Genomic DNA, 25,266 nt, shown 5'->3' on the forward strand with positions numbered 1-25,266 from the left:
TCGATACTCATTTCCCATAAGCTTTTAAATTTAAGTCTCATAACTTTAACACTAAGTGTTTCTCTTGAACGTGAGAACGATGCATTTAGTATTTCTAAAAGTACCGAAGAACATCACGTCTTCAGCTCACGAGTAGTCACCTTTTGTTCTCCCAGAAAGAAGGTGCATGAACTTAAAGGCAGGGTTAGCCCGGTAGCACACGTGCAAAGCCACTGAGCAGGGGACGGTGAGGAAGCGGCCTGAGCAGACCGTCGCCACATGGGAACTCGGTGTCAGTGCTGCCTTGTCTTATGGTTTTTCAAGAGAAGCCAGAAATCCAATCTTAATATGCACTCTCTCAACATCTAAATGTTGGCAAAAAATTCAGAAAACTCCATAAGCATGGGCAGGCCAAATGGAACGCATCTGTTAGCTGTATTCAGTTTGAGGCCTCCAATTTCACACCTCTCTCCTCACTGGCTTTACTCCATACTGATGAGTGATACGCTGGAGAGGGCACTCACTTTTTGTAATCATTCTTCTAACACTTAAACACGTTAGAGCACTGAAAATATACAAAAGAATTTATTTCCTATATTGTGGTATCAAAAATGATATTCACGTTACTTACCCTGCTGACTTCCTTAGGAGATGATTCATCTGGGGGATGGAGAAGGGAGGGAGAAAAAATACAATTAGAAAGTCTGAGTAGTTTCTGAAATACAGAACATGTCATTCACGCTCAATAAACTAGAAGACTATTTGCAATGCCTCTGCTTGTGAAATCTAGGAATTTGGTTTTAAAACTCTATAAAAGTTAAACAGTAAGTTTAGAGCTAGATGTATGTATTAATTTGGAGGGAAATGAAATAACACAACAGTTTGCCAGTCATTTTCAAGATGACCTTTTTAGAGATGCTAAAATGGTAGCACCTGCAAATATGGCTACACTGTGGTTTATCAAATACACGTACCTAGAAAGGGTTTGTAATATTTGCAATATTCTAAATGACACAACCCACATGAATATCTCAAATGGTCATGGACACTTGCGCTGTGAGGGTTATTTCCAGCATTTCTAATTTGCTGAAATAAGACATGTGCCTGCATGGCTCCCTGGTTAAGGCGTGAAACACACCTATTAATAGTGCTGCTTTGTACCATGGGTCCCAGGAGTTGGCGGGGGTGGGGGGGTTGTACCAGCATGTCAGCATTCTCTACTAGTAAAATCAGACTCGTGGACTGACCTGGTCTAGCTGAGGCCCTCTGAAGGGCTCTCCCCACGAATCTGGCTACAGGGCAAGAATATGCCTGTGTCCACCAGCAGGGTACAAGAAACAAACTGTCCAAGACTCCACTTTAGGTCCACTGGTTAAGAGTATCCCATGCCCAGTAACTGGCTCTGACCCAGAGAAAAGGTGTTGATATGGCCCTTCCAGAGGAAGGGTGACTGGAGCTGGGCCTCTGCAGACCGCTCACAGGGAGGCAGCCTTTAATTTCATGCTGTTGCTGTCTTGTGCCTTGTTTAGCAACCAAACCCTCTCTAACTACCACCACCAGCACACACTTAACACAGCAGATTTCTAATGTATTCTACATAAAAGCACAGCCTAACCTATCTCAACACTGACGAAGTTCACAAGCCCAGACAGGGCTGTGATTCTTCTTTCTCCTTCAATATTCTTATTAACTAAACCACTGAGTCCTTTTGTTTTCCTCTTTTTTCTTATCTTTCTCAGATTTACTGCTTACCATCCATTTCCACAAATAACATTAAGTCTAGTTCCAAATCACCTATCAACCAGTAACCTTTAAGCTGATCCCTGAATCCAATATCTGCCCTGGCAATCATGCCCACACACACACACACACACACACACACACACACACACACACACACTCACCCACCCAGTTTATCTTTCAAAAATATCCCATCTATCATGCCTCTTGGACGCTTCATAATTTAAAGTAAATTAGACTTCAAAACTTGCTGCATGTTGCCTTTACCTGGGAACCTTTTCAAAATTAGCAAGCTTGGGACTATCAGATAGTAAGCGTTCAATAAGCAGTTCCTATTTTTTTGTATTACTGTATTAATACATACTTGCTTATATATTTTTCTTATAATTGTTCCATAACGGTTTGAGCATTGCATCTGATTTCCCTAAGAATGTAACCATGTTATAGGAAAAACATTTATTTTATCTTATACACTGAAGTCACATCATAGAAACATTTTCATTTATTCTTTAACTCCTAACCTCTTATTCTTTTTTAAACCTCTCTGAAGATGGGACTCTTTGATTTAATCATCACGACAAATTTATTAACAGATTATAAAGTTGTAGAGGCACATATGTTTTAAATTCTTTTTAATTTTTATCTAAGAAATTCAATGAACAGGGTTGAAAATTCAAGGTTGATTAAAACATGCAAAGGAAAGCAGCAGCTGTGTGAACAAGTTTACTGTGGGACTGAATGGAGTTTTCTAGCTGTGACCTTTTGGCACCTTCCACTCTCCAGTCATCAGTACGATCTGAAAGTTAGTTCAAAGGAAGAAGAGCTCGAATGTCCAGACATCTGTACATAAACGTCCCCTTTGTTTTTTCCTCTAGTTTTGCTTAGTGCTTCTCAAACTTGAGTGTGCATAAGAAACTCTACTGATAAGTATTTATAAAAACCAATTTTTTTCTTGCTTTATGGACAAAGTATTTGAAAGAAAAATGCTACCTATAACTTATTTCTGGATTCTTCACCTTATGTACAGATTTAGAAATACATCATCTATCTCTTCCTCCAACTTAGAAGCCAAACAATTTTTGTTAAATGAATGTCAAGTCCATTACATTTAGGGAACATGGTCTTTTAGCTGAGGAAATTAATGGGTCCAGTGAATTTGTTAGGATAAGGGAAGCTTCCTTCCTATTTCCTATACTTGGAATTTTCATTTTGTCGAACTCTCTTGCCTAAGGCAAGTTTCAGCATGTTGCAGACAATCTATTCACTTTCTCGTCCACAATGGAGAGGACAGGATGACCGAATAGCAGAGATGGCACAGCTAGTGGCTCAGAGCATGCACTGTGGTCAGAAGCCCACATGGCCTGTCACTTGCTGTCTTACTTTTTGGCAAGGTGTCTGACTTCTTTTGCCACCTTATAAGCCTGAAGTGAGACAACATCCTATCAATATAATTTGATACTGAAAAATATTCTTTTCCACAAAAACATTTGCAATGTAAGGTTAAGAGACCACAACTTAGAATGATTCCTAAGAACCCACAACTCTGGAACGTCTCTGTACACTTCCAACACGTACCCCCAGCTAAACTGTCTGAGTGGCATTTCACATGGTTCAGGAATGAAGCTCACTTAAAAGTGAAGGGACAGGCAATCATGGAAAAGAAGGAAACTGCCATGGGTGGGAGATTTTGAGTCCTTCATGAGCATCAGATTAGCAACAAAAATGTTAGCAACAGCAGACACTAATTTTTATGTGGCTTTAGGGTTCTGTAAACATTTGTTTATTCAAGAAATGTGTACTTCGGATCCATTATGTGCCAGGCATTTAATTAACCCTGTTCTCAAGAAGCTTAAATTCTAGTGGGAAGAATAAACAAGAAAAAATTTTAGATAATTTCAGAAAGGGAATATTGATGCTTGTTAAAGAGAAATTTATTTTTGTAAAAAAAGAAGAAACCGTCTTCAATGTAAGCATCATTTTAATAATTTTTTAAAGCCTTAGGAAGAATAGCTCATGCAACAAAAAATCCCCTGGAGGATTTCTTAGTAAGTACACCTTTCAGCAAGTACTTAATTTGGAAAATTTTATAAATCCTTATAACTGTGCACACATTTGTACGTTGTTTTTTGTGATCAATTTTGATATTTCTTAATATGAAATGGGATTTCAGGAATGAATCCAAATTTATAAGCAGAACTTAAAGGGATTTACATTATGATGACTGATTTAAAGTTCTGTGTCTGCTTCTAATATTCGTCTTTACTCTGGGGTTTAGCCTTGAAGTAAGAGCTCCAGAAATACAGAGTAGACAAAAATTCCACTGAAACTCATATTCTTTAGAATCAATAAGAAATTATTAAATTTTCTTACTATTTGAGGCATAAAAACTATAGACAAAAGTGAATACCATTAAAGAAAAACAAAATGTGATAAAGAAAAATAACAAATAGAATAACAAAATAAGTTTAATAAATTATTATAGATCTAAAAAAGATCCACTTAAAACCAAGCATTAAAGAGTTTTGATTGAGTCTTATGATCCTTAAGTAATTTTATTCTTTGTTGATCTTTTAAAATCTTCCTACTGAAAAAGAATATATATTTTTTTACAATAAAGAAAACAGATTCAACATAATCCAAGACTGCAGCTGCTAAAAATGATGATGAATGTTTATGTTTATTTATTGACATGAAAAATTGTCCATGATTTGGTTAAGTGAAAATATATGTATATGTATTTAATCTGTAAGTGTATGTAAACACATACACATTTTATAAATTATATACATAGACACACAAATTGGTTTCAATTACAAATTATGTTTTCTTCAGTATATCATGTTACAAGTCTGAAATGGAAACAATTATGGTCGTGTATAATTTATACACGTATAAATGTGTTTTAATATTGTTAAAAAGAAAACTTTTTAGATCAATTATCATTTCCTTGAAGTACAATATAAGTTATTTTGACTAAATCTTCCACGGTTAAGTTCTCGGCTTTCAGTGCTCATCCTGTAGTATAAGAAAAGAAGTCTAAGAAGTCACGCATCGATACTATGTATCCAGAGAGGAGAAACAGGGACCAGGAGATAGAGAACTTGGGGATCATTGCAAAGATGTCACTGCACCTCAGTCCTTCAAGATTATCCATCTCACTTTGCCTTGCAGTCTCTGCAGATAATGTAAATGGAGCATACCTGTCTTCTCCTTGTGGGAAATACGTATTTCCCATGAAAATGAATAAACCAGCCATCGTTTATACAAACCTCCACCTCTTAGGAGCTGGTGCGGCTCCATTCAGCCTCCTCCAGCCATTTCCGGCACAGCTATGGAGCTTGTCTAGAGACAGCTATGTGTCTTCTAACAATGCAATCTTAACGACTCAATCCACAAATATCTATCAGATGTTTAATACGTGCCAGATACTGAATGAATGTCTCAGCTGGCTCAATCATACCAAAGGGGAGGACTTAAATTCCATGGCTTTGAGAGCAAACAAAAAGGCAGCCTTTGGCCCTAGTTGGTGGCAGGAGACACCTTGTAGTCATGAGAGGAGTCAACCCCAAACGATAACCCAGCAAGGGCAACAGAGGAGAAGGGGAGGCGGGCACAGAGCATTGGGCAGAAGGAGAGGGCAGCTGGGGCAGAGGAAAGAGAGAAAAGCTGGATCTCTGGAGACATTTCTAACCAATTTAATCAGCCAGCCTTGAAGACTGCCTTACCTAAAAGCTTCTTCATATGTGAAACAGTTTATTTCCCTATTGATTAAGCCAATTTTACCAAGTGAAACAGAAAGCCCTCAAAAGGAAATGAGGAAAGGAAATGAAGGAAATGTAATAAAATGTTAATAGGATATTACTTTTATATCATTAAATCAATACATCATTATGTAAAATAAAATCTTCAGAAAGCTCTCCGATTCCTACCAAAAATAAACTAATCCCTTTGCTTAGGATTCAAGTCTTCACAATTTGGTTCTATTTTTCCAACTGGAATCTGTAACAACAGGACTCAACTGGTCTTACTAGAGCCCCAAATATGCTTTGCTCACTCTTAACCCAAAATCTTCATACCTTCCAACAACAAGTATTTTTTGAGCACCTACTCAATAACTAAGTTCCTGGCACTATCCTCGGTGCCTACAATATATCTGAGAACAAAAAAAGACAGTAATCCCTGTCCTCCTGAAGCTTTATTCTAAAGGCAGGAGATGGTCCATAAACATGATAAATAACTAAATTATACAGCAAGCTGGAAGTGGTAACAAAGTAGACCAGGTTAAGAAGGATCAGAAAGCAAGGGGGGAGTGGCTGGGGGCAGGCTGCAGATGAAAGTGTGGTTAGAGAAGACCTCCTCCAGGGGATGGGCTATAGAAGCAGCTGAGGAAAAGGGAAAAGCATTCCATGCAGAGGGACCGGCCTGAGCAAAGACACTGAGGCATGAGGGTGCCTGCTGTTTCCTCAAAGTTGATTCCTCCCTCTTCCCACACACTGAAGTCTTTCAAGACTCAGCTCAATTTGTATCTTGTCTCTGAGGCCCTCTCAAAAGCACATAGGCCCACTATATGTCTTCCCTCAGAATTCTCACACACTCCTTTCCTGCGAGGAGAGCAGACTGCTACGTTAAAAAAGAAGATAGGCTCAGAGCCCAAAGAGATCTGTTTTCAACTCTCAGCTTCACTTACAAACCATACATGGGCTCCTTGACCTTCCAAACTTGGTAATCTCACATGTATAAAATGAGGTCACTTCAGGAGGTGCTGGGATCAGGGGAGATAATGTACATAAAGTTTTTGCACAGAGCGGGCTCTCAATAAATTGCACTTTTCTTTCTCTGCATTCAACCTGGCATTGACTACATTCTGCTTTGTGTGGATAACTATATACATACGAATGACTTACTTCTTCACTGAATACAAGTTCTTGGAGACAAGAGGCCACATCTAATATTTCTTTTACATTACTGGGGGGTGGAGGCATCTCAAAAAATGATCCTTAAATGATTAAGATATAATGATTCTTTTGCATACAGACAGCAACGTTGTGGTAAAACATTAGGAGATTGTTACCTTTGCCAACGGTTTAAAATCTCGTGGCCTAACTATTAAACAGTGCTCAAATCACTTCACTTTTGTTATGCTTCTTACTTCAATTTTCTAACGCTAAAAACCAGGAATTTATGGAAGAATATGAGCCATGTAATCAAGACCTGAAGTACCAGATGGATTGATTTTTGCCAATAAACCCTCTATTTTGCAGTTACTGATGAGGAAACATGAAATAATCTACAAATCACTAAATAATTGGACAGTATAAAGAACTATATACTTATTGTAGTCTTGGTCAAAAAGGGGGGGAGGAAATAATAAGTTTACAAGCTATATCACAAAACAGGAAAAATTATTTTTTTTCCCTGAAGGACTGTAACGATTTTCAGTAACTTACAGAATCACATTTTCTAGCACAGCCCATCGTAGTCTATTCTTTGCATTTATTTCTATATAAACAGAAGGAGACCATTCCTAGTGGGAGTTAGTCCATGAAGCTTTCCAATTCTATAAATGAAAAGTGATGGCTTAAAAAGGCATTGTGTGAATTGCAGGTGGTCTTCTGTATATAATGTAATAACTTACAAAGTACCTTCCTTATACCTATAAATATATGTGTGTGTGTGTATATATATATATATAAGCAAAGTTATCATTAAACAATCATTAGGTATCATTAAACATTCACTTACTATGTTTCTCTCCATTTCTATATATTGCGTTATAGAACTTAGTTATCTCTAAATGTCCTGGAGCTGTGTGGATTCTGTGTCTTTGAACTCTGCTTTGGTATTATGTTCGTGACAACTGTAACTCACTGTAAGGTTCACCATTAGCAACCTGAGCAACATCTCTCCCAGAGGCAAATGGCAGAGCTGATCTTAGTTTCTCAATTGATAACATGTGAGCTGTTGAAATAGAGAAGCAATTCTATCATTCTGACAGAAGAAACCAAAGTAATTAAATGTAAACTCTGTTAACATTTGGAGAATTAGTCACCTTTTAGCATGGGAAGTTCTATATTCAATAATGTCTTCCAAAATTCATAGTTTCAAGTAACTATTTAGAAACAGCTAAGGAACTTAAAAATTTATTATAATAGATAGGTAAAAATTATAAATAAAAAATTATTGAGGCTTCCTAAAACTCTTACAATATTTTGTGCCTTTTAAAACATATCTTTATAATGATGCTTCAATATTGAGGATGTGGGGATATGAGAAATCCAAAGCTTTCCTATCATATTTATAAAAATAATCAACAAAAAAGGGCTTAGCATCAAAGTCTACATGGTCTAGGAGTTTTCTGAAGATGGGGAAAAAAATCCCAGAATGTATTGATCACCTCTAGATTTCACAAATTCTCTGGAGCATACAAGATTCCATGAAATTTGGACATCACACACTGCTATGTCAACAGAGATCTTTTTTTCCTTTTAACATCTTTATTGGAGTAAAATTGCTTTACAGTGGTGTGTTAGTTTATGCTGTATAACAAAGTGAATCAGCTATACATATACATATATCCCCATATTCCCTCCTCCTTGTGTCTCCCTCCCGCGCTCACTATCCCACCACTCTCGGGGGTCACAAAGCACCGAGCTGATCTCCCTGTGATATGCGGCTGCTTACCCCTAGCTACCTATTTTACACTTGGTAGTGTATATATGTCCATGCCACTCTCTCACTTTGTCCCAGCTTACCCTTCCCCCTCCCTGTGTCCTCAAGCTCATTCTCTACGTATGCATCTTTATTCCTGTCCTGCCCCTAGGTTCTTCAAAACCAGTTTTCTTTTTTTTTAGGTTCCATATATATGTGTTAGCATACGGTATTTGTTTTTCTCTTTCTGACTTACTTCACTCTGTATGACAGTCTCTAGGTCCATCTGCCTCACTACAAAGAACTCAATTTAGTTTCTTTTTATGGCTGAGTAATATTCCATTGTATATATGTGCCACATCTTCTTTATCCATTCATCTGTTGATGGACACTTAGGTGGCTTCCATGTCCTGGCTATTGTAAATACAGCTGCAATGAACATTTTGGTACATGACTCTTTTTGAATTATGGTTTTCTCAGGGTATATGCCCAGGAGTGAGATTGCTGGGTCATATGGTAGTTCTATTTGTAGTTTTTTAAGGAACCTCCATACTGTTCTCCATAGTGGCTGTATCAATTTACATTCCCACCAATGGTGCAAGAGTGTTCCCTTTTCTCCACACCCTCTCCAGCATTTATTGTTTGTAGATTTTTTGATGATGGCCATTCTGATGGGTGTGAGGTGATACCTCATTTTAGTTTTGATTAGCATTTCTCTAATGATTAGTGATGTTGAGTAGCTTTTCATGTGCTTCTTGGCCATCTGTATATCTTCTTTGGAGAAATGTCTATATAGGTTTTCAGCCCATTTTTGGATTCAGCTGTTTGTTTTCTTGATATTGAACTGCATGAGCTGCTTGTAAATTTTGGAGATTAATCCTTCGTCAATTGCTTCATTTGCAAATATTTTCCCCCATTCTCAGAGTTTTCTATTCGTCTTGTTTATGGTTTCCTTTGCTGTGCAAAAGCTTTGAAGTTTCATTAGGTCCCATTTGTTTATTTTTGTTTTTATTTCCATTTCTATAGGAGGTGGGTCAAAAAGGATCTTGCTGTGATTTATGTCATAGAGTGTTCTTCCTATATTTTCCTCTAAGAGTTTTATAGTGCCTGGCCTTACATTTAGGCCGTTAATCCATTTTGAGTTTATTTTTGTGTATGGTGTTAGGGAGTATCCTAATTTCATTCTTTTACATGTAGCTGTCCAGTTTTCCCTGAACCACTTATTGAAGAGACTGTCTTTTCTCCATTGCATATTCTTGCCTCCTTTATCAAAGATAAGGTGACCATATGTGTGTGGTTTATCTCTGGGCTTTCTATCCTGTTCCATTGATCTATATTTCTGTTTTTATGCCAGTACCATACTCTCTTGATTACTGTAGCTTTGTAGTATAGTCTGAGGTCAGGGAGCCTGATTCCTCCAGCTCCATTTTAATTTCTCAAGATTGCATTGGCTATTTGGGGTCTTTTGTGTTACCATACAGATAGTGAAATTTTTTGTTCTAGTTCTGTGAAAAATGCCATTGGTAGTTTGATAGGACTTGCACTGAATCTGTAGATTGCTTTGGGTAGTAGAGTCATTTTCACAATGTCAATTCTTCCAATCCAAGAACATGGTGTATCTCTCCATCTGCTGGTATCATCCTTAATTTCTTTCATCAGTGTCTTATAGTTTTCTGCATACAGGTCTTTTGTCTCCTTAGGTAGCTTTGTTCCTAGGTATTTTACTCTTTTTTTCGCAGTGGTAAATGAGAGTGTTTCCTTAATTTCTCTTTCAGATTTTTCATCATTAGTGTATAGGAATGCAAGAGATTTCTGTGCATTAACTTTGTATCCTGCTACTTTACCAAATTCATTGATTAGCTCTAGGAGTTTTTTGGTAGCATCTTGAGGATTCCCTATGTATAGTATCATGTCGTCTTCAAACGGTGACAGTTTTACTTCTTCTTTTCTGATTTGGATTCCTTTTATTTCTTTTTCTTCCCTGATTGCTGTGGTTAAAACTTCCAAAACTATGTTGAGTAATAGCAGTGAGAGTGGGCAACCCTGCCTTGTTCCTGATCTTAGTGGAAATGGTTTCAGTTTTTCACCATTGAGAATAATGTGGGCTGCGGGTTTGTCATATATGGCCTTTATTATGTTGAGGTAAGTTCCCTCTATGCCTACTTTCTGGAGGGTTTTTATCATAAATGGGTGTTGAATTTTGTCAAAAGCTTTTTCTTCATCTATTGAGATGATCATATGGTTTTTGTCCTTCAGCTTGTTAATATGGTTTATCACATTGATTGATTTGCGTATATTGAAGAATCCTTGCATTCCTGGGATAATCCCCACTATCATGGTGTATGATCCTTTTAATGTGCTGTTGGATCCTGTTTGCTAGTATTTTGTTGAGGATTTTTGCATCTGTGTTCATCAGTGATATTGGCCTGTAGTTTTCTGTTTTCTGTGACATCTTTGTCTGGTTTTGGTATTAGGGTGATGGTGGCCTCGTAGAATGAGTTTGGGAATGTTCCTCCCTCTGCTATATTTTGGAAGAGTTTGAGAAGGAAAGGTGTTAGCTCATCTCTAAATGTTTGATAGAATTTGCCTGTGAAGCCATCTGGTCCTGGGCTTTTGTTTGTTGGAAGATTTTTAATCACAGCTTCAATTTCAGTGCTTGTGATTGGTCTGTTTATATTTTCTATTTCTCCCTGGTTCAGTCTCGGAAGGTTGTGCTTTTCTAAGAATTTGCCCATTTCTTCCAGGTTGTCAATTTTATTGGCACATAGTTGCTTGTAGTAATCTCTCATGATCTTTTGCATTTCTGCAGGGTCATTTGTTACTTCTCCGTTTTTGTTTCTAATTCTATTGATTTGAGTCTTCTCCTTTTTTCTCTTGATGAATCTGGCTAATGGTTTATCAATTTTGTTTGTCTTCTCAAAGATCCAGCTTTTAGTTTTATTGATCTTTGCTATCTTTTCCTTCATTTCTTTTTCATTTATTTCTGATCTGATCTTTATGATTTCTTAGTAATAGCCTAATTACTGCTAACTTAATCTGTACATCTTGGAAGTTCTAATCTAAAACTGTTCAGAGGAAAAATTAAAGTAAGGGCTTTATTATTTTTCTCTGAAGTTACTTCATATTCACCCTATTTATTCTGCAGTATATTTCAAGTGTGCGATAGACAAAGTTTAGAACACTGGCTCTCTTTTTTGTTTCTGTGACACTGAAAACGGTAAAACTTTTAAAGAGTCTCATTTTGCTAAAAAAAAAAAAAAATCTGCAGAAAGCTGACGTTTGTGAGCAGTTCTCTTTCTGCTTCAGACCAGCTGAGGGGCCAAGAAGGGAAACACCCTGAGGGACAGAGTCTGCTCAGGCCAGTGGGAGCAAAGGGGTCTTAGCAGGGGAGTGGGCAGCTGAACCATGGGGGTGAGGATGGCCCTATACGAAGTACAGCTCTGTCTGAAAATTGCTTATTCTCTAGGAATATGTACGTTTATATTGGACATACATTTTATTTATTATTGATACCAACCAAAGGAATAAAACAAAGAAACAAGGCAAATACTTCACGTTTTTGAGACACTAACAAAAAAATACTAGAACTGAACAAAGAATTTAATTGTCTACAATTTTTAGCATATTGACTCTTTCTTGTTACCACAACCCTATTTCTTCAACATTTCTGGTATCAGTTAAGATGTAATGACTTGTCAATAATTCCGTATTAAGACTTTTTACTTAATTTAAAAGTAACAGCAGTTTATAGCAATGAATCACTGAACATTCATTTTCACTTCGTCTGAAGTTTGATATGGGTGACATTAGTTATAGTATTAAAATAATATTCCACGTTTGCTCATGAAGGATTAACTGAAACAGAAATGGCCTTCCAACCATCAACAACTAGAATACCAGACAAAATGCATGAAACGAAGGTTTTTAGACAGTGGCCACTAGGCAGCGAAATGACTGTGATCTCAGAGATAAAATATTTGAAAAAAAATCAGTGCTCTTTCAGGATAAAAGCTCACTGCAGATTAGGAATTTAAGCGGATTTCTTTAACCTGATAAAGAGCATCTGTGAAAAATCTACAGGTACCATCGTACCTAATGGTGAAAGACCAAATGCTTCCTCCTTAAGATGGGGAGGAAGGCAAGAATATCTTCTCGCACCACCCCTATCAGGCATTGTACTGAAGGTTCTAGCCACAAAAATACGACAAAAACGTGTGTGTTATATAATTTATATTACATACAATATAAATATTATATATGGTATACAGATCTGAAAGGAAAAAAAAGTCTTTATTCACAGATGACATGATAACCTAGGTAGACAGTCCTAAGGAATCTGCAAAACAAAACAAAACACACCAAAAAACCACTACTAGAATAAATACGTGAATTCAGTAAGGTCACAAGATGCACGATCAGAGAAATTTAACTCCTAAATAGAGAAAGATACCCTGTTACATGATAAGGCAAATGACCCAGAGAAGCCGAGTCAATTTGAAAAATAAGGAAGTTGTAGAAGCTACACTGTGTTCTAAGGCTTCCCATAAAGCTGTATTGATCACAACTGCATAGTGCTTTCCTCCACATCCTCACTGGCATTTATCTCTTGTCTTTTGGTAACAGACTCCCTAATAGGCTTCTATTTGTACTTCCCTGAAGATTAGTGATGTTGATGTTGTGCCCTTTAAGTACATACAATTTTGTCAATTATACCTCAATAAAGCTGGAAACAAAAATAAAATAGTGTGATGGAAACAACCTAATGACAGATACGTAGATAATGAACCAAAATAGAGAATCCAGAAATAAACATATGGATATATGCGATTTTTCAACAAAGCTTCCAAAGTTTTATTCACTGGAGAAAAAATAATCTTTTTTAACAAATGTTGCTGTAATAAATGGATATTCATATAGAAAAACAAAACAAAAACTCTTGACCCTTATCTCACACCACATAGGAAAATTAACTTGAAATGAATGAATTTGAAATAACATATACAAAAGAGTGAAAACTATAAAACATGAAAGAAAATCTTGAGTTAATTTATTTCTTGGATTAGGGAAAAAAATCATAAAAGAAAAAATTGATAAAACAGACTTTATCAGAATTAAACACACTGGTTCTTCAAAAGACACTGCTGGGAAAAAAAAAAAGAACAGCCACAGTCTGGGAGATACCTAATATTATATATCTAATAAAGGACTTGTGTCCAGAGTATACAAAGTAATATTACAACTCAATATTAAGATGACAAATATCCCCAATTTTAAAATGGGCAAAATATTTGAATAGATGCTTCACAAAAGAAGACATAGAAATGGCAAGTAAGCTCACTGAAAAAAAAAAAAATGCTCACCATCTTTAGTCGTTTGGGAAATGCAAACTACAACTACAATGAGACACCATCACATACCCATTAGGTTGGTAAAGTTAAAAGGAAAGAATGTGAAGTAACTGGAAATTTATAAATTGCTATAAGTGTCATACATCCAAATAAAGGAATATTACTGAGCAGCGGAAATGAACAGAGCACTGATACACACCACAGACACGAGTCTGAAAAGCATTACGCCAAGTGAGAGAAACCAGAGGCGAATACTGCCTATTGTATGATTCCATTCACGTGAAACTCTGTAAACAGGACAAAGGCAGCTGAGAGGCTGCCAGGGACTAGAGAGGGATGAGGCAGGGGAGCTCGGCTGCAAAGAGGCACATGGGACTTTCTGGGGTGACAGCAATGCTGATGTGCTGATGGTTACATGACACAATACATTCCCGAAAACTCACTGACCTGCATACTTAAAATTGGTCAGATTTATTGTATGTAATCCTGCCTTACTAAAGCTGATTGAACAGGAAAGCATGGCTCGCCCTAGGCTTTAGCTCCTCCTGCAGCGGGCGCCAGGACCATTCAGGATACCATCTTGTCTAGAGCATCTTCCAGCCCTACACTTCAGGGCTGGCTGGGGGCACTGGGGGCGGGGAGGGAACGTTAACGTGTCCTGCATTCCCTCCATTCTCCCACCGTCCCCAGCCTCCAAGTTACTCCTCCATATTGACTGCGAACCTCGCAACCTGACCCGCATCATTCCTTTCCCTCAAGCCCGCCTCAAAGCACCCTGCAGGCGTTCAGCAGCCACACTGGAGAACGCGAGGGCACAGGCAGCAAGCCGAGGGACTCCCACGGGGAGGGCAAAGCCGCTCCAGCCATGGGTCGCTGGGAACTCGGTGTGGGTTTCGGGGCCTGACGGCAGCAGCAGGAGTCCACGCGGAGGGCTGGCAGGCGGCTGAAGCCCTGTCCCGCTTCCCCAGGAATTAAGAGGCCCTGCATCATGTTAGCCTGAGCAGCCTGAGCAGTGAGCTCAACAGAGCCCAGGAGGACGGTGTTAAAGGGCCAAAGGCTGCTCACCATCACTGCCTCGTTTCCTAGTTTCCCTACGTGCCCAACTGTCAGAGAGAAGAAAGAAAATTTAGGAAGAAGCTGTCCCAAACTGGAACTCTCACACAGCCACTTCGGACAACAGTCTGACACCTTCTGATAATGCTAGTCCTAGGTACTTAGCTAAGACTAAGTATGGAGAATACCAAGTTCCAAAAGAGACCAAGTTAATGCAAAAAAGTAGGCTTTAGAGCAGAAGTAACTGAGACCTTCAATCGCTGAGATTATATGTTTTCTACCAGTAGGAAATGCCATCCATAAGCAGCATAAAATCAGATAAAGAAAACAAAATTACATTTTCTTCTGCACATCCAAAGCAATCCTGCTGCTGTACAAGGAAGGCTAAAATATCGTTATGAAGTTCATTATTCTTCAGCATCCATTAATAATAATCAATTATAAAAGTGAATCAAACATTTATTTGCAGAAAAGACTGTTGAATTAAAAAATGCTGTGTCTGTAGTTCTCTGGAAATTGATAAAAGAACTGATAACAGAATAATTCCAGAATCCTATGGAGTAGAGATCAGTAGAACAAGTATAGCCCAGGGAGAAATAATTTTTTAGAATATTATTTTGGAAGTTCGAGAAGATAACCACTAAGCAGAGACAAGAGGTCACATTCCTAAATTAAAATGCATTAGAGGTAGAAACTCTGAGGTATAAAATAAGCTACAAGGATATACTGTGCAACACGGGGAATATAGCCAATATTTTATAACAACTATAAATGGAGTATAACCTTTAAAAATTGTGAATCACTATATTGAACACCTGCAACTGATACAATATTGTACAGCAACTATACTTCAATAAAAAACCACAAAATAGAAAAATGCATTAGAGACCAACACTATGATGTCTTTTTTTAAAATAAATTTATTATTTTATTTATTTTTATTTTTGGCTGCGTTGGGTCTTCGTTGCTGCGTGGGGGCTTTCTCCAGTTGCGGCGAGCAGGGGCTACTCTTTGATGCGATGCACGGCCTTCTTATCGCGGTGGCTTCTGTTGTGAAGCGCGGGCTCTAGGCGCGCGGGCTTCAGTAGTTGTGGCATGTGGGTTTCAGTAGTTGTGGCTCGTGGGCTCTAGAGCACAGGCTCAGTAGTTGTGGCGCACGGGCTTAGTTGCTCCGCGGCATGTGGGATCTTCCCGGACCTGGGAAGAACCTGTGCATTGGCAGGCGGATTCTTAACCACTGCACCATTAGGGAAGCCCGATGACTTTCTATTAACACTATAAAAAATAACCAAACATAGCTATAGTATTAAATACCTAGAATTTAAAAACAAATTACAGCATTATTTGAGATAAATGATTGAATATTCTTCATCTCTACTATGATCCCAATAAACTTGAGGTCTCTAAACACACTGGCTATGGTTCTGGAGCACAGGTGCAGCCATGACAGCAGATTCTAGGGGCTTCAAATCAACGTGCTTACAGACAGGCAGAGCCATCCACTTGTTATCAGAAGATCTACAGTGTTTGGTACTGAATATCACAATCTAAATTTTGGTGCTTGTATCACTAGTTTCCAAACTTTTTCTAACAGGGCAGGTTTTTATTTCCAAATAAAGTCTTATATGGAATAACCCAATACATTAAATAGATTAAAAGAAATATAGCGGCAGATATAATTCCAACCTCCATTGAAAGCTCCTTCCTGTTTTGCACAGGCTGGAAAGTGAAAAAGCACATTGTCAGATTTCCTTGCATCTAATCAGATGTACTGCTAATGGGAGACTGAGTTCAGAATGGGGTGAAGTGGGAGCATGAAAGCAGGGACAGCGTGGATCCACAGCCACCAGATTCCTGCCTCTCTGGGCTTCCTGGAGCCAAGGGAGCAATTTTTCCTGTCCCAGCTGAGGAAGTGAAATTCTGGGACTGGCAGTCTTGGTAACTCCACCTAGAGTTGACCCCTCCTGCCCTTCCAATGCTTTTTAAGTTGCCCAATACATTTCTTTCTCTTTAAGCTAAATTAGATTGGTTTCTATTATCTATAACCAAACCTTAATTGACGTGTTTTGTTAGTAAAAATGTATTGTCAGAGTTAAAAATTATTATATATCACATTACAAGGTCAACAAATGAGAACAAAGAAGCTATTTGATTAACCTAAAATTTTGAAACAGACTTTCATGGAGGACATCTGTAGTCTTTTTTTTTATTTTTGGTTTTTGCTCCAAATTTATTCTACTCTAATTTTTAAAACAACCATATTCAATTATTTAAACACATAAAAACAATAAGCATTCATTCTATTCATGAGTCCCATGTTTTCTGAATTCTTACTGTAAACAAGACCAAATAAGTTCACGTACTTATTTCAACATTCCCTGGCACTGTTTATGACTGCATGCCGATAAAGGTAAAAACAGTGTTCAGCAAAATGCCTGGAGCAGCAGAAACTAACCATAGCACAGTGTCAAGGACATCTACTGACTTCCCAGGGACTCGCTACTGCATGTAAAACTGAAAATTATCGAATTTTTTCAGAGTCTTGGGCATCTCATGTTTTGATGTTTGATGGGCGATATTATAACCCTGAAAAATCCCTTGACTGCAACAAATCTTTTTAATCTGGCCTTTTGGTAACTAGGAAATTAACAAGTATATGTTATTTCTCATGTTAAGAGTATTTTAGAATGATTCTGCCCGTTTTCCCAGAATTTCCCAGAATTCATTTAAATGAATTTCCCTCTTGTAGCAGGTTTATAGGGATGCTGGCCTTACTGGTTGGTGCCCTGGAATCATTATTTCTTCTCATGGTAGTATTAAAATTATTATTTCCCATTCCTGGGGAAAATCTTAGTTCAGTTGCTTTCAAACAGTTATGGAGAAAAATGTTAAAACCAGTTCAGAAGAAAAGGACATCTGTAGTCTTCATCAGTCTGAGGATCAGGTTCATTTCTGAATTTTTGTTGGAGACCCATAACAGCTCACATAAGTACCAAGATATAAAAGATATTGCTTTAGGGCATTTGTTGTTTGCTTGTTTGTTTTATAGACTGCTTTACAAATTCAAAAGTCTCTTGATTAAAATGACTCAGGGGACTTCCCTGGTGGCGCAGTGGTTAAGAATCCGCCTGCCAATGCAGGGGACACAGGTTCGATCCCTGGTCTGGGAAGATCCCACATGCTACGGAGCAACTAAGCCCGTGAGCCACAACTACTGAGCCTGCACTCTAGAGCCAGCGAGCCACAACTACTGAAGCCCACGTGCCTAGAGCCTGTGCTCTGCAACAAGAGAAGCCACTGCAATGAGAAGCCCGCACGCCGCAACGAAGAGTAGCCCCCCGCTCTCCGCAACTAGAGAAAAGCCTGCGCGCAGCAACGAAGACCCAACGCAGCCAAAAATTTTTTTTTTAAATCTAAGAAAACAAACAAACAAAAAGACTCAGAAGCTTAAAAGAGATATATTTATAAATTTTTCTTTCAATGTTAAATCACTAAATATATAACAAACACAAATACAAATTTCTTATAACAAGAAACACCCAAACACACAATAAGCCAACTCCCGTATATGTTCTTGTGATTAAATATGCAGGGAACTATTTTTTTTAAAAAAGCTGAGAGCACAGAGCCAAAACTTGACTAATATGACACATTTATAAGAAGTTCAAACAAATATACAGATAGGTTGCTATAAGTTTTATCTGAGTTCTTCTTAAAAATAAGTTGAACCAACAACACAAAGTTATTCTCCTGGTGGTCTCCAATAGATTAAAACTTGGTACATTTAAACATCCCTACTATTTTATTATAGTTTTAAATATTAAAATAAATTTAAATGAAACATTTCTGGAGCCTCTGAAGCACTTCTGTAGAAGTACATAATTCTAAGGAACACAGCATGAAAACCACTATTTATGTGATTCTCTTTCCTGTTATTTCCTTTTCGTTTTATGCCACAATTAAAAAGAAAAAAGAAGATTCCTAATCATAGGTCTGAGAATGATCTATAAAAAGAAATATATTCAAATAAAATAGGCATAGGGGGTTCAGGTATGAGGCACTTGGCCTAGATAATCATGTTTTAAATCTAATTTCAGGTACACAACAAGATTTACATAAATTCTGGGTACACAAGCTTCAACTCCCCAAATATTTCCCTTGGGTTGAAATTTTAGCATTTTATCTCTTTCATTTCTTATTGCATACACTTAAATGTGTTTCTATTTTAGTTCTAAAATAATGTTCATTGGGATTTCCCATTATACAGAAGTCCCACGTGCCTAGGCATTTCCACCTTTGTCAACAAAGTGAGCTCTATGTCTGTGAATACCCGATAGAGATTACAGCCTCTCATCTGTCCCTTACCCTGGCTTTTGTTTTCTTCATACCTCAAACATAATATAAAAAGTGCTAATTTACTATTTTATTGTCTGTCTTCCCTCTACTCACACTACAGTGAACGTTTAATGAGGGCAGAAATATCTCTTGTAGAATTCTATATTTTCAGTGCCTAGAACTATTTCTGACACGAAGTAGACAATTCAGTAAATATCTGTTAAATGAATGATTGGATATATAACTACTTGATCATATTTATCCATGAGTATACAGTAAATACATTTATTAGTGATGATTATGAATAAATATTTATTCAATGCCCACTATGTTCTCAGCCTGAAAATATCAAAAGATATAATTTCTTCAGTCAGTGAATGAACAGATTTAATAATTTCATATCTACCACAGCACCAAAAGTATAAATAAAATCAATACCTCGTATAATAGACCTGAAGCCACTATTATACTGAATATAAAATTTAGGGCTTCCCTGGTGGCGCAGTGGTTGAGAGTCCACCTGCCAATGCAGGGGACACGGGTTCGTGCCCTGGTCCGGGAAGATCCCACATGTCGCGGAGCGGCTAGGCCCGTGAGCCACGGCCTCTGAGCCTGCGTGTCCGGAGCCTGCACGTCTGGAGCCTGTGCTCCGCAACGGGAGAGGCCACAACAGTGAGAGGCCCGCGTACCGCAAAAAATAAATAAATAAAAAATAAATTTAAAAAAATTTAAACAACTGTCTGATACAGGTCAAAGAATTCATTCATATGTGACATCATGAGCTCTTCTAATTTACCAGAAACTAGTTTCATAAAATGTTGATAATAGTTTAAAATGAGTAAACAAATCAAATGAACATTTCAAAATATAAACCCACCTAACCATCCACTTCAGAAGGTTCAAGGCTGTGGAAATGGGAACACAGATATTAATATAAAAATAACCTGGAGGTTTGAGGCCAAAATGGCAACTAATATTATGATAATTTTCTTCTTACCACCTTAGAAAGAAAATATGATGTTCACTAATGTTATAGGAAGAAGAAAAAAAACCACAAAAGGTTTCGATAGGTGGTTTTATTTTAATACTGTGAGATAGTAAAATACTAAACCCTGATATTTGTAGACAAGTATATCAAATACATATAAAACAACATCTCCCCAGGATCTTATGAGGAAATGAGAAGACTTTTTTCCTGTTGGATTATTATTCTTTTTTATTCCATTGTTATCCTCCATGAGTGAATGAACGGCTAGTAGCACAACCATTTCTTTAAATCTTCTAGGTGTCTTCAATCATTAAATCCTTAGACAAAGGAGGAGGAACTAAATATAGATCAGTAGACTAAACTATGCTTTTAACAAAACTATCTCCTATTTCTGGATTTCTTTGAGGTGACAATTTACAGTTTCAGTCTACCTTATTTTACTTTAGAGTGATCTATAGCACCTAAAGCTTCTTAAAGGATAATGTGGGACTTGACCATCCCTGGCGGGAAGGTCACCCCATCTCCCAGATAATGGTAGATACTTAAAAGTGGCTACTGAATGAATGCAGAAAAATAAGTGTGTGGCCTGCAGTGGTTTGGAGGACAAAGGGGCAATGGGAGAACTAACAGACTATGGAAGCACAAACTCTTCTAAAAAAAGACCATCGTCATAATGGCAAAGGCAGTGAGAAACCCATGGACAATCGTCAGCGAGGCCAGCCCGCACCCTTTAAACACATTTAAGATAAGAAACCAGGAATTCTCCAAAGACACAGACCTACTAGAGAATGGACTTGAGGATATGGGGAGGGGGAAGGGTAAGCTGGGACAAAGTGAGAAAGTGGCATGGACATATATACACTACCAAACGTAAAATAGATAGCTAGTGGGAAGCAGCCGCATAGCACAGGGAGATCAGCTCGGTGCTTTGTGACCACCTAGAGGGGTGGGATAGGGAGGGTGGGAGGGAGGGAGATGCAAGAGGGAGGGGATATGGGGATATATGTATATGTATAGCTGATTCACTTTGCTATAAAGCAGAAACTAACACACCATTGTAAAGCAATTATATTCCAATAAAGATGTAAAAAAAAAAAAAAAAGAAACCAGGAATTCTCACAGCCTATTGTTCCTTCTCTCATACACCCCAGTTTTTCATGTGATCTCTAGAGAAACAAATGTCCTCCTCCCCAGAAACACCCTTTCTTTTATCATTTCTAACTTGCCTACCTAATACATGTTGGATAAAACTTTTCAAAAATTGTTTCAATTATTTTTACTTTTATGATCCTTGTAAAAATAAATTATATCTCCTTATTGATCTGTCATTATAATGCTAAGAGATTCAGTAACCTGAATGTTCGCAGCAAAAATGTCTAAATACATAAATTATTTCTGAAAATAAGAAATACAACAAAAGAAAACATTATAAATTAAACAAAGTAAAAGAAAAAGTTAATGGGTAAAAAGGAGAAAAAAATGAAAAAAGAAAAAAGACAACAAAAAAAAACAAAATAAAAAAGTCAATGGGTAAAATTATGTTTCTATAGTCCAGTAGTTCAACATCTATTTGGAATGGTTCAAACAACTTTTCCTAGGCATATATATTATTTTTATGTCTGTAAGATTGTGATGAGTACATTGCAAATATCTGAAGAAGTCAAATCATAATATTACAATGGCTTCCAGTCATGTTCATAAATGCAAATTTTATTATTTCATTTTTACTATATAAATATGTAAAGGGCAGAGAAAGACTACAAAATATGAATAAATGAAAACAATATTTAAATCACTTAATACCATACAAAAATCAGAATTAAACATCATTGAAATTTTAGGTGTCTCCTGTATTTTTTCTATGCCTAAATACACTGTAAATATAATTCACATTTCATAAAATAGTGTCATTCTACCTAAACTATCTTTAAAATGCTTTTATAAACTATAATATATAATATTAACATTTTATATGTAAGTAAACATAGGTATAACCATCACATTATGACTATGCTGCATAGTATTAGGCTCCACAGCGTATGCTACATTGTGTATAACTAAGCAGAAGTCAGTTGGCCAAATTATATTATTAACATCTTTATATGTAAGTAAATATACGTATAACCAACACGTTATGACCGTGCTGTGCAGTTTTGCTCCACAGAGTATATGCTACATTGCATATAACTACGTAGAAGTCAATTGGCCAAATTATATTATTTGATTGAACTAATCATACACACACACACACACACACACACACACACACACACACGGAAAGGTCCCCAGTATCATATACAATACTAAAGGAAACAATCTTGCATGCACTCCTGTGTGTATATGTGTATATTTTTCGTGCTAATAAATTTAAGACCTAAATTTTTGGTTTCAAATGGCATCATTGCTGGTTTTTTAAGTGTTTTAAAAGCAAAGCCTTTCCTCAGTAGGATGGTTGGTTTAAATCAACAGTATTTGAATACCTAGCTAGACATTTTCCTTTTAAAAATTCACAAAATGTAAAATTTGGTGGCTAAACAGTACCTTGGAGAGCGTGTAGTCCAATCTTATGAAACCAGAGCCTCCCTACCTGCTGAAAGACTGCCCTGACCCCAGTGCCCATCCAGAGTTCCCCATCATGACCCTCCTCCCTCTCCATTACTCCGTCTGTCTGCATGTTAAATCATCCCTTTCCTTGCTAAAATAAACTAAGGTCCATGACACAAACAGCTGTCTCTACTCTATTCAGTGCTGTACCTCCCGTGCCTAGTTTCCTGCCTGCACATGGACTAGTTGTTCCTTATCTATCTGTTGACTGAAATCAATCAATACTAGAGTCTCTCCTATTACTGCCGGTCTAGACTGTCATCTGGGTCACCAGACTCCGTAGCTACGTGTTCCAACTGCCAAAAAGAGGCCATCTCTTGGCAAGTGATTAGGATATTCCAGACACCTGCATTTCTCTCTGGGTATGTGTGAACAAAGTGGAGAGGAGTGGGACAGTCTAATTGTAAAAATTCTAGATTCAGCCCAGTTCACAGACAGTGTTCAGGAATCAAAAGGGGATCAGATCCAGGGAAACTCTGGAGTGGACTCACGTTTCAAAGGGGAAAGACAGTGAGAGTTCCCAATAAAAGGCAATGTCATTTCATGGATTTGAACAAGCAAGGGATGCAGGGTAGTGACAAGCCCTGAAGAAACGGGGTTCTGGCAGGGCTGCAACCACAGGCGGTTTCTTAGGGAAGTACAAGGCTGGAGAGCCAAGGATCTAACGTCTTTGAAGGAGTCAAGGAAGCCAGCAGTTTGAATGAGGCAGGATATGACCACCTGTGCAAGAAGATAAACCGCTGAGGCTGCTGCCATCAGAGAGAGCCTCTGAATGGACCCAAACTTCCGCTCTCCCCATAGGACAAGCACAGGTGTTTAACCCCACTGAATCTATTCACATGGGCTGGGGACAGGGTACAGACACACTGAGAGAACTAGGTGGATCTTCTGGAAGACGAAGGATGGAGCTGAGTGGGAGCCAGGCTGCCAGAGCTGGTAAGACTCGGACGCAGGCGTGGCACAGCTGACCTCACCTTTCCTCCCAACACGCCTAAAGTGGTCGTGCTGTAAAGCTACATCTTAAAATGCAGATTTGTGAGAGAATTTAGCCCACATTTTCTCTACGAAATGTTTGTAACAATATGGTCGGTGTGTTTAATTGTAGCCACTCTTAAGAAGTGTGCATTGATATTGTTTTTTCATTAGCAGTTTTATTGAAGTCGAATTTACACACCATAAAATTCACCCAATGTAAGTATACAATTCAGTGATTGCAGTCGATTTAGAGAGGCGTGAAACCCTCAACAATCCAGGTTAGAACACTCCATCCCCCAGAAAGTTCCCTTATGCCCATTTACATTTAATCTCTGCTCCCATCCGTAGCCCAGCCACATTAGTGATGTGCTTTCTGTCTTCACAGATTTGCCTTTTCTGGATATTTCATATAAATGGAATCACATAAAATGGAGCTAGTTGCATCCGGCTTCTTTCACTTAGCACGATATTTTGAGGTTCATCGATGTTAGAATATGCATCAGTACTTCATTTCTCTTTATCGTCAAATAGTATTCCATTATATGGATATATCACATTTGTTTTTATCCATTTACCTAGCTGATGGACATTTTAATTGTTTTCAGTTTGGAGCTATCCTGAACAACGCGCCTATGAGCAATTGTATACGTATCTTTTGTATGGATACACTTTCCTTTCTCTTGGATAGACACTTAGGAGTGGATTTGATGAGTAACGAGGTAAATTAAACCTTTTAAGAAACTGACCAACTGTTTTCCAAAGCGCTATTACCCTTTTATTTTTCCAAAAGTGAATCGTACAGATTCCAGTTTATCCATATGCTCATCAACACTGGACATTGTCTGCCTGTTTTAATGTATTTAGTGAGCGTAGAACAGTATCTCATTGCATTTCCCTAATAATTAATGATGTTGAGCAGCCTTTACTGGTCATTTGCATATCTCCTCTGGGATAATGCATATTCAAATTTGTTGTCTATTTTTAAATTGGGTTATTTATTTTCTTATTGAGTTTAAGAATTCTTTATATATTCTAGATACTAGTCTTTAATGAAGTCTATTTTTCAAAAATTTTTTTTTTATTTTACAGATCATGCTTTAGGTATTGTATAAAATAACTCTTTCCCTCACCCAACATCATGAATATTTTTTCCCAGAAATTTCAGAATTTTAGCTCTTACAAATACATACAATATCAATATTAAATTAATTGTAGTTTACAATATGAGGAAAGGGTATTTTTTTATTTTGCATGTGGATACCCAATTGTTCTATAAAAACTATCCTTTCTCCCAATGAACTGTTTTGCCACCTTTGTCGAAAATCATTTGACCATGTAGGGATTTTTTTCTGGACTCTGAATTCTGTTGCATTGATGTATATGCCTATCTTTATGGCAGTAACAAAGGGTCTGAAATATCATTTGTGTAGTAAGTCTTGAAATCAAGAAATGTGACTCCTCAATACTAAACTTCACTTTCAAAATGATTATGGCTCTTTGTAGGTCCTTTACATTTTATAATCAGCTGCTCAATTTGTGCAAAAAAGACCTCCTGGATTTTGATAGGTATTACATTGAATTTATAGATCAATTTGG

The 25,266-nt window shown here is 37.5% G+C and overlaps 1 protein-coding gene across 2 annotated transcripts in view; it reads right to left on the reverse strand.

Annotated features, from left to right (window-relative positions):
- Nucleotides 1–25,266, reverse strand: part of PDE10A (phosphodiesterase 10A) — a 300,047-nt gene that overhangs the window by 115,310 nt on the left and 159,471 nt on the right. For both annotated transcript variants that reach the window (XM_033867960.2, XM_073789817.1), the window contains one exon: nucleotides 611–639. In XM_033867960.2, coding sequence (XP_033723851.1) covers nucleotides 611–639 — 29 coding nt within the window. The remainder of the gene's footprint in view (nucleotides 1–610; nucleotides 640–25,266) is intronic.

The sequence above is a fragment of the Tursiops truncatus genome, chromosome 12 (assembly GCF_011762595.2).
Source record: "Tursiops truncatus isolate mTurTru1 chromosome 12, mTurTru1.mat.Y, whole genome shotgun sequence".
Lineage (NCBI taxonomy): Eukaryota > Metazoa > Chordata > Mammalia > Artiodactyla > Delphinidae > Tursiops > Tursiops truncatus.